Consider the following 10,095-nt stretch of genomic DNA (forward strand, 5'->3'; position numbering starts at 1 on the left):
ATTGTGATTTGTAGTGAGAGCAGGGAACAGGTGGAGGTGGAGTTAGAGAGGTGGAGGTTTGCCCTGGAAAGGAATCAGGATGAAATGGTCACGTTTCATTATACCCAGTAGAGCTGCCACAAAAGATTACTTTATTAGTCGACTAATCACTGATTTTTTTTTTTATTAGTTGACTAATTGGGTCATGGGTGGATGTAAAACAGACATCTTATCATTAGCTTTAAACTTACTAAAAAAAGACTTTAAAGATGATAGTTTATTGAACTTTTAATGAATCGTGCAGCCTCTGTCTTTCATTAGTTTATGGGATTAAAACAAGATTATATCAAATGAGAGAGATTAGGAATATACCTTCCATCAAACTCATTTTGACAGGTGCCCCACCCCTCAAGATGATGTAACAATTTAATATAAATTTTATTTATAAAGGGTATATAGGGTCAAAGGTCAGCTGTCAAAATGAGTTTGATGGAAAGTATATTCCTGATCTCTCTAATGAGGTCGGCATCTGAAACAAAGAACTATTTTTCACTAAAGAATGTTTTGCTTTCAGTGACTCAAATAATGAAAAAAAGTGCATTTTTGGGTGCTAACATTCACAACTTTGTTCAACTTTACTACACTCTGAATCCATATAAGCTCGGCAGGGTTCGCTCATGCTCTCAGCTCCAGTATAAAAGTCCCGCCCATCTTTGATTCTGTAACAGTCGGTCGTTATCGTGTTAGCTTTAGCATGGCCCATAGGTGTTAGACAACAGTGGTTGAGTGCAATTGACATTGAATCCAGTGGACTCTTTCTGGTGATGGGATTTGCACTGAATATTTCATTTCAGGTTATGCTTTATACATTAGCCATTTTTGGCTAATGATGCTAGCATAATTTTACCACTCTCAGACACTGGTCCCCTTCAGTCCCTCAGTCCTAAACCCTCATTTTGTGCCAAGATATGCATCTCCTGTCAGAATTTGTAGCATTGTTGATTTCTTTTGTGACACTCGTACTGCAGCCTGCTGTTGGTCTACATGCTGGGAATCTCAGCGTAACTCGCAGTACGATGCGATTCACGATACATGACTCACGATACCAATAGTATCTCGATATGGCAAACATTGCAGTAATCAATATTTTACCTTGGTAATATATTAATTATTGAAGTTCATAGTAGTCAGCCTTCAATTGTTCTGTCGTGTTAGCATCTCTTTTTCAATCATACTTCAAAAATACAGTATAATCACATTTCTGTTTTAGAATAGAATAGAAAATACTTTATTAATCCCTTTGGAGGTCCTCAGGGAAATTCAAGTAAATTTTCTACTCACCGTTACATACATTGATTAGAATTGTAGTCGAGGAACACAAATGCCTGAAATAGAACCCCCAGCGCGGGGAACTACCTTGTAGAAGCACCTTAATTTTGAGTAGAGCCAGACTGAGCTGTACAAATGCAGAAAGTAAGGATGCTGAAAGACTGCAGCACCTCCTACTGGAAGAAGTGAGCAACTTTAAATTGTCATGCATTTCTTTTCTTTGTTGAGGCAGAAATATCAGATTTAAGATGAATATGGGATCTCAGATTTGGATCATTTTTTAATGTCTCCAGTTTGGGTGAAATACGGCAAGGGGTGTCACAAGGGGGCAAAATCCGAAACACACCTTAGGTCGCGGACCAAACAGGATAAACATTTATTGAACACTCTAAAACTACATTTTTAAAACTGTAACTGTTTAACATAATTATGAACTAGATATACAGCATTACCTGCAAAAATGTGTGAATGCTGTACGGTGAATTTGGCCACTGAAGATGCTGAAATTGGTCATTAAAAACACTGAAGCTGATAGCCAGCTAAAATATTAGCTAATGCCAAATTAGCCTAAAAAAACAAAAAAATTAAACGCCTAAATTAGCCAAAACAGCTAGCATGTAACTGAAATATTAGCTAAACTCCAAAATAGCCTAAAAATCTTAGTAAATCCCCAAATAGTCCAAAAAGCTAGCAGAATGACAATTTTTAAACTAACTTTTTAACATAATTATGAATAATAAAAAGGAATAAATACGGGGTTGTATCAGAAGGGGAATCGGGGGTGAAACTCTCTGCCAACCTCCAGTTTGAATCAGTGAAAGCTGGTTTGCTGTGACGTGTTGAAAGCTGAACAACTACTAAAAAATGTTGTAGTGACACAGAAGATGTTCCATCAGGAATTTCACAAATAAATTTGCAAAAGAAATGTAAATCCTGGCAGCTTTTTCTTTCCCTTTTTGCTTTATTATGTTACCATCTCTGTAACCTCATCCTCTCCAGAGTACCACGCTGATCCTTTGGGTTCCCCTGATCATCATGTGCATCGTTCAGCTGGTGTTTTCTGCCCGATGTTCGGCGGCCTGCGCCTCCTTCCTGGGCCTGCCATGCTGCCCCAGGAGGAAGAAATCCCCCCCCCATATCAGACCGGTCAGTCTTTGGTCGACAAACACACATTGACTTGCTTCTGTTATTAAAAGGTTCACAGTGGACACCAGGCTTCCACTAACGTCTCTATCATTATTTTGTCTGTTTAGAGCAATGTGGGGAAGCCTTTGCAGGAAGTCCATCATTCCAATCACACTGATCATTTAGGAAGCCACAGTGAACTGGCACAGCCTTTTACCGAACCCAGACATCACAAGAAACCTGCTCGGGCCAATACAGAACCTTCAAGAACCCACGCGGAACCAAAGAAGCCTTATGCAGATCAACCAAGAACCTCCCATAAACCAGTAAAGGCTTATACAGGCCGCCTGGAAACCCCCATCAAACCAGTAAAGTCTTATACGGATCGTCCACAGACCCCTCCAAAACCTGTGAAGCCTTATACGGATCGTCCACAGACCCCTCCAAAACCTGTGAAGCCTTATACGGATCGTCCACAGACCCCCAACAAACCAGTAAAGTCTTATATGGATCGTCCAGAGACCCCTATCAAACCCACAAAGTCTTACCGGGACCATCCAGGCGCTCACGATGGACCTCAAAGACACGCCTCCGCTCCTCCTCGGCAGTACCGACCTCCTCCACAGCCCCTCCCACATCAGCATCATAGCCTCCCTCAGTCAGAGAGGCCCCAGCAGCATCGAGAGAGGCCAGAGAGAAGGACCGGAAGCCATCCCAGGAAACCGGAAGAGGACCGGCTCCTGCAGAGGGCCGCTCCAGAACGCTCCAGCTTCTGGATTTAGCTTGATTTGACCCGCCGAATGTCCTGGACCTTGTCGGTTTGTAAAGATGTTTGCGTCTCCAGGCTGGAGATGTTTAGTGGACTTCATGTGAGGACAAAGTTGGTGTTCAATGCTGCTTTAATATTTTTGCTCAAAAGTTTTTTCTGTGTTTTAGCTTAAAAGATTTTAGCCAAAGTCTTTGAGGTGAGAATGAGTTCTGGTTCAACGTCGCTAAAGTAAAGTGAAGAAACCCAAATCTCTGTTTTGTTGCCATACAGACACTTTTCCAGAAAGAAGTGCCTGTAGATCCAGATCTCCAAGAAGTGTCTAAATCCAAAAGAAAAACCTGAAGTCAGCTCAGTTTAGTTGATTTCAGTCATCTGTTTTTGGTTGAGCTTTTGGTATTGCATAAAAGGGAGAGCTAGCTGCACATGCTAACTGTAGCTGTTATGCTAGGCTAAGCTTCTTAGCATATAAGCTAGCTGAATGTGTAGGTTCAGCTACATGTCGAAAGGACAACATTTGTTTGTGTTCCCTGAGCCGTTTACTAAGTATGAGCTGGCCTCGTCTTAGTTTTGTAAATCAAAATCAGTGTCTTTTATTCCTCTAGTTCTCTCATAGACTTTAGTGTTTGTCTTTTTTTATTTTAAAAACGTGAACAAATGCTTAAAAGGTCAAACAAGCCGACTTCACCAGGTCTTTCTGGCTGTTGATCGACACAGAGCTGTGATTTGTCCTGTTAACCCCGTCCGACGTCGAGGCATTTGTCCCGACATGAAGCTACAGGCAGTTGTTCAGTGTTTGAGGATTCCTTCAACCTTTCATCCAACAGTTTATTCCGTGGAATGTTCTTCTCAACGGACAAGAAACAAGGTTTTATTTATTTTTTTAAATAAACGTTGTACTCTCACTGGTGTTCTGCGTCCGCTCTCTGGCTGAAAGCCCGACTTCCCGCTGCTCTGGTAGAACATAAATGACGAGGCGTGCTCTTTTAAAACACACAGGTATATTTTGATATCAGAACAAACATGTCCTCCTCATCTGAGGTTTTCATGCAACAGAAAAATGCTGAGGGAAGGAGAAGAAGAAGGAAACTTATTTTTTCAAACACAAGATCATTTCATCAACAGGCAGTGAGTAAGAAAACGGATCGTTAAACAAATGTAGGAAGTGTTGTTCCTGTTCCTACCAGCAGAAGGCAGTGACACTCCAGAAAACCAAAGCAGAGGTGCAGCAGCTTACAAAGGTCCAGTGCAACAGGACAGCTCTAAAGTCAGCTGTTCACGTGCATGCTTCTACTTTGAGAAATACGATGTTTGAGTCGCAGAGGTTCAATAAACAAAGACACAGGAGAGCTAGACTGGCAGAGCTGCATCCAGGTGTTTGTCTTCTTGATCACCTGCTGTGTGCACTTGTTTCCAGTTAAACTTGATAACTTGACATGCAGATGATGTCTGCACTGATTTAAATCAATCACCTTTTTATTTGTTTATTTCACAGCTGGAAACTCTAAACAATCCAGATAGCAGGAAAACTTTTGCTTTTTTACCATGAAAATACTGTTTTTTTATCCATGTTTTTAAAAAAAAATCCATAAAAGCTTTGGAGGATTGAGAAAGCCCTTGGTGAGTTCTGTCTGTCTGTCGGAGGAAAAGCACAGATTGCTCCTAAAGTCTGACATGTGGAGGGGCTGCAGAGCTACAAAAAGATGCCGCTGAGCGTAAACTGTCATTAAAGTCTGATTTTTATACGATCATGCAGTATAGTGACAGATCACAACTATCTTAATTGTACTCTTCTATAATAAAGCGTTTGAAGATACTTACAAATTAAGAAACAACACAACATAATACTGTAAAAGTTAGCCTCAAGCATTCACTTTGTGTTGTCATGCACACACTCACACACACCGACATTCAGATCCAGTGCACAGTCTAAACCAGGGGTCTGCAACCTTTAACGGGACGAGAACCGTTGGACTCGATTTCTACTGATCAAAACCTAGAAGCTGCACTTTAGTCTTTAAGAAATCTGGGTTTGCATTCATGACCTTTTGTTTTTTAATAATAAATATGAATTATGCCTATTTTTGGCACAAACTAAAGCAAAAATATAAAAAAAAAAAGATTTTTTTTTTCTTTTATAACCAATGTTGTACAGCATGAAATAATATGCTTTTAACTCATAAAAGATCAAAGTTTCTCTTTCCATCTAAAATCTGTTCATTCTGGAGGTAGAGTTGATCAAACAAGACGTCTTCAGGTCAACAGGATGTAAAAACCTACATAGTTTATCATCTATGTGAACCTCAGACATCAATTTATACATTTAAATAATTTAAATTAAATAAATGATAAGTAATCTTTACTTAAAAAAATGTTATTTTCTTTTTCTTTTACTTTTTTGTTCTTTTCCCCCTCTTTGTCCTCAGCAGTCTTACTCTGCTGGGTTTTGTTATTTTAGTTTGGATCTTGGTAGTCTTAGTTTTCAGGCTTTGTTTATTTGTTTTCTTCAGGTAGATTTGTTAGGAGGAGCTGCTGACTCTGACGGTCGACATGTCTGGGTCAGCAGTCTCCATGAATTATTTTATGTTTGTCCGAGGATCCACCATGGAGAGATCAAAGATCCACATTAGGATCTGGAGCTGCAGGTTGCAGACCTCTGGTCTAAACCCATGACTGGTGTTGCTGATCAGTCCTTCATCTTCTGGAAATCCTTCATCTTGGAGTTCTTCTCTCTCTCGGTAATGTAAACTGGAATATGGTCATCTCCAATGACGATGTAAAAATCACAACAATAAGAATGAAAATCAATAAATAAATCATATGTACAACAAAGAAAAACAGTTTGTGAAGAAAAAGAAAACACCAGCAGTTTAAAAAACCTGAAAGGATCTTCGGCCCTCTTTTTCTCAGCAAAAAGTTCATACAGCAGTAAAATCCCACAGAAGCCCCGCCCCCACCTTCGCCCCGCCCTCACATTCGTATCCGACCAGGAAGCTACATAATACTGCTTTTGAATGCCAGAGAAATGAGGAGGAGTGAAACTTCATGTTGGGGTGCACGCAGACCTACAGTATGTACAGGATATACATGTGAGCTGGAGGAGAGCTGCAGACGTCCCCATCCAGCAGAGGAAACATCCGACCTTCATGACACGAGGACACACATGTCCCAGAAGTGCGTGGACGTCCATTTATAAAAGCAAAACTTCTTCCTCACTCTTGTTAGAGCCTCCACAAAACTACAAGAAGAAAGTAGATGAGAGATGTGAACCATCATGCATTGATTTGAGTGACTTAGTAGCATCACGGAGATAAAGTGAAGGGGCGGGCTCAGAACTGGGAGGCCGAGCTGGGGTCGCACTGGAGTAGCCGGACGATGGACGGGTCACTTTTGGCACCTTTGATAAACTCTTCGAGGGATAACTTGCCTGCAGACAGACACAGGAGATCATACATGACAAATGAGTTAAATCCTGTTTACTCGACACTGAAGGTCTGATCCCTCTTCACACAAATCTCTCTCTCTTTGTTGCATTTTAAAAGTAGCAGATAAATAACTCATAGAAGCCATAGGTGATGGCGGTGTGAGAAGCCGCGAGCGATGACATCATCAGCAGCAGCTTAAAGGAAGTGCGCTCTTTAATGGCTCCATAAATTCATGCGGTTAATCTCCCACAGCAGCTCTACCATCTGTGCAGACACATTGGTTCAGAGGTGACATGAAAACAAGATGACACACATTTGTGTTGCAGTCTTTCCCTTTCAAAGGACTTCTGCTTTCCATGAACTGTGAACAACAGTGTCATATGAGCCTGCAGGGGCAGATATTGCAAGTTTTATCGGGGTGGCAAAGGGGCAGGGGGGCATCAGAGGATGCTATGAGGGAAAGCTGTTGTTAAACAGACTGGAGAAGCACCTGGAGGCTGCATATTTATTCAGTCTAAAGTCTCAATGAGATAAACTCCAGAGTCAAAATCCTCTTCAAGCTGCTTTGAAGAACACATCATTTTCAGTTCTGGCCCGATGTGCAAACAGCTGGAGAAGCAGATGCACACGGGGCCATTTCAAACTCCAGCATGAAGCAGGACTGCAGCTGTGTCCCGTCTGCAGCCGTTGTTTCAAGGGGACGACGCACCAAAGCTGACACGAGGTGAGATGTTTTCTGCTTATTTATGTGTGAGGAAATGAGATAAAGAGATGAAGATAAAGGATTATTGAGATACAGGCTGTGGCATCTTCTGCACTGCTGTGTTTGCACTGTTGAGGGAATTAAAGGAATGTGAACCAGTCGTGATAATAAATCAATCAATCAAATCCTTTATTACTCCCACAATGGGGAAATTCACTCAGTGGTGGGCAGCAGCCGCTGGACGGCGCTCTATCGCCCAACATTGATTGTCTTTCTATATTTTTCTTTTCTCCAAAGTCATAGTTTCACCTCAAACTCTCCTGTTACTGCACTCTTCATTCTTTACGAGCATCATCTGCTCAGAGCGCAGCCAATGAGCATGCAGACAAGAGCGCAGACAGAAGTGCAGATGAGAGCGCAGACGAGTAACGCAGACGAGAGTGTAGACGAGTAACGCAGACGAGAGTGTAGACGAGTAACGCAGACAAGAGCGCAGACGAGAGCGCAGACAAAAGTGCAGACGAGTGCGCAGACGAGTAACGCAGACGAGAGTGTAGACGAGTAACGCAGACAAGAGCGCAGACGAGAGCGCAGACGAGAGCGCAGACAAAAGTGCAGACGAGCGCGCAGACGAGTAACGCAGACGAGAGTGTAGACGAGTAACGCAGACAAAAGTGCAGACGAGAGCGCAGACGAAAGAGCAGATGTGAATACAGACTTTCATTGAAGATGAGGTTTTTAGTTTTTTGGATTCATCTTAGTCTGGTTTTGAGTTTAATTTTTCTGGTTTCTCTGTAGATTTTACCAAACGTATTCACACTTTTTCATTTGAGTTCATTCGTTTTCAGCTTCCTGCTCTGCTCGAGTGCTTTTGAGCTAAGTTTATGGTTTGAATTTTGAGCTCTTTTAGGAGAGAAACTGGGATATTGCAGACAAAATCCTCCTCAGCTCCCCGGTCAAAACTATTCCAACTTTGTGAAAGCACTTGAATCAGACTTTCTCTTCCGGCCTGATGCTCAGCGTGTGAAGAAGAGACAACATTCAACTACTTCCTTTGGGGGCTCAAACATGACTTTCTTCTTAAAACTTTTTTTTTATAAAGAACTTCTCAAGAGTCCATGCAGCCACTGGGCTGACTGTCAGAGTGTCTTGTAATGAACAATAAAGTTTTAGCCCTCACACACAGCCAGCTCCTCCTCTCACCATCATTATTCAGATCCATTTGCCTGAAGATCTTATCTGTCCTCTTCTCTGGCGTGGATTCATCCTCTGGCATCTTCATCACGGATGACACCATTTTGTAGATAGCCTGAAAGACAGAGCGGGGGGCAGAAGAAAAACAGAGAAGTGAAGTGAAGCCAGCAGAAGCATCAAGACGACTCAGGCAGAGAGAGGCCGAGAGCTGCTGCAGCTGTGGAGGTGCTCACCAGCAGCCTCGCTGCCGGGCCGTATCTCATGCATGTCTGCTGCTGTTAATGCCAAAAGCTGCGTTCTCATGAACATCCCTGCAGGATCAGCACGTCTGCTCATCATATTATACAGGACACGACATCGCTGAGCTTCCAGGATGTGTGTGCGTTTGTGGGCGGGTGGATGTACACAATGGGAGCTTAGACCATTGATCTGATGCATCTTATCTGTTGAGCGATGGAGCTCCTCCTGTCCCCCGACGGCATTAAATTAACCTCTGTGAGTGAGCCAGGAAAAGCTCAGCGTCTCGGTTACGGATCCAGGATCAGCTTAGGAGCCCATTTAAGCTGCTCCACTGGGAGTCTCTGAACCGACCGGACGCTGGCAACCTGCAGGAGACTCGCTCTCCAGGTCATCACAGCACAGCTGTTCATCGAGGAGCAACTGGAGGGTTCACATTCTGAGCATCACAGCATAAAGCTTCTGTGAGGTTCTGCCAGGAGAGAGAGGTCTGCACCCCAAACCACATCCGGCCAGTTAGAGTCCTGAAACGCCGAATGAAAGTCACATGACCTCCCCAGTTCGATCAGAGCTCAGAACCACGTCTCCAAAAAGATTTACTCCAGAATTTAGGGATTCCAGAACACGTTTCTCATTACTATCATTTATTAAATGTTGTAGTGCTACCACAAAGGATTATTTTAATAGTCGACTAATCACAGATTATTTATTCCGATTAGTCGACTAATGTGTGAATCAGCTTGTGTGAATGCTGTAAGCTGAACTTGGCCGCTGAAGATGCTGAAATTAATAGCTGAAAATGCTAAAGCTGATAGCCAATTAAAATATTAGCCAAACTCCAAGTTAGCCAAAATAACAAAGAAAGCTTGATTTAGCCAAAACAGCTAGCATGCTGTTGAAATATTAGCTAAACTCCAAAATAGCCTAAAAAAACTTAATAAATGCCAAAACAGTCCAAAAAGCTAACAGAATGTCATTATAACTTTTATCTTTACTACACTCTGACTCCATATAATACAAAGTAACGACTAATCGAGTATTAAATTAGTCCTCGACCATTTTAATAGTCGATTTGTCGTCTAGCTCTAGTCTCCTTCATTTTTGATTCTTATCCAGCAGTCCCTAAGAAAGACAAAACGTAAAGAAATCAATCCTAAAGTGAACACCAGAGTCACTCAAATTTCCACCAGTGAGTCTGCATGTTTCTTAAACTAAAATGGTCTCACTGAGGAGACCAGAAGTGTCAGCAGTTACAACAGAAAAGCTTTTATTTTGAAGGAAACATCTGAGCCTTTTCTGTTAAGAGAACAGAAATGATTTTGTCATAATAATCAGCA

At 42.1% G+C, this 10,095-nt stretch overlaps 2 protein-coding genes across 4 annotated transcripts in view; one reads left to right on the top strand and one right to left on the bottom strand.

The window, feature by feature from the left end:
* LOC112161167 (extensin-3) overlaps window positions 1–4,108 on the top strand; it is a 10,046-nt gene extending 5,938 nt beyond the window's left edge. For all 3 annotated transcript variants that reach the window (XM_024296203.2, XM_036214257.1, XM_036214258.1), the window contains exons 5-6: window positions 2,308–2,454; window positions 2,562–4,108. In XM_024296203.2, the coding sequence (XP_024151971.1) occupies window positions 2,308–2,454; window positions 2,562–3,215 (801 nt within the window). In that variant the 3' untranslated portion in view covers window positions 3,216–4,108. The remainder of the gene's footprint in view (window positions 1–2,307; window positions 2,455–2,561) is intronic.
* A 1,628-nt stretch (window positions 4,109–5,736) lies between these two features.
* LOC112161168 (hippocalcin-like protein 1) overlaps window positions 5,737–10,095 on the bottom strand; it is a 39,073-nt gene continuing 34,714 nt past the window's right edge. Inside the window, exons 4-5 of the mRNA XM_024296205.2 lie at window positions 8,531–8,636; window positions 5,737–6,626 (exon numbers count right to left, since the gene is read on the bottom strand). Of these exons, the coding sequence (XP_024151973.1) occupies window positions 6,529–6,626; window positions 8,531–8,636 (204 nt within the window). The 3' untranslated portion in view covers window positions 5,737–6,528. The remainder of the gene's footprint in view (window positions 6,627–8,530; window positions 8,637–10,095) is intronic.

This window comes from Oryzias melastigma, linkage group LG11 (genome assembly GCF_002922805.2).
Source record: "Oryzias melastigma strain HK-1 linkage group LG11, ASM292280v2, whole genome shotgun sequence".
NCBI classification, from domain to species: Eukaryota; Metazoa; Chordata; class Actinopteri; order Beloniformes; family Adrianichthyidae; genus Oryzias; species Oryzias melastigma.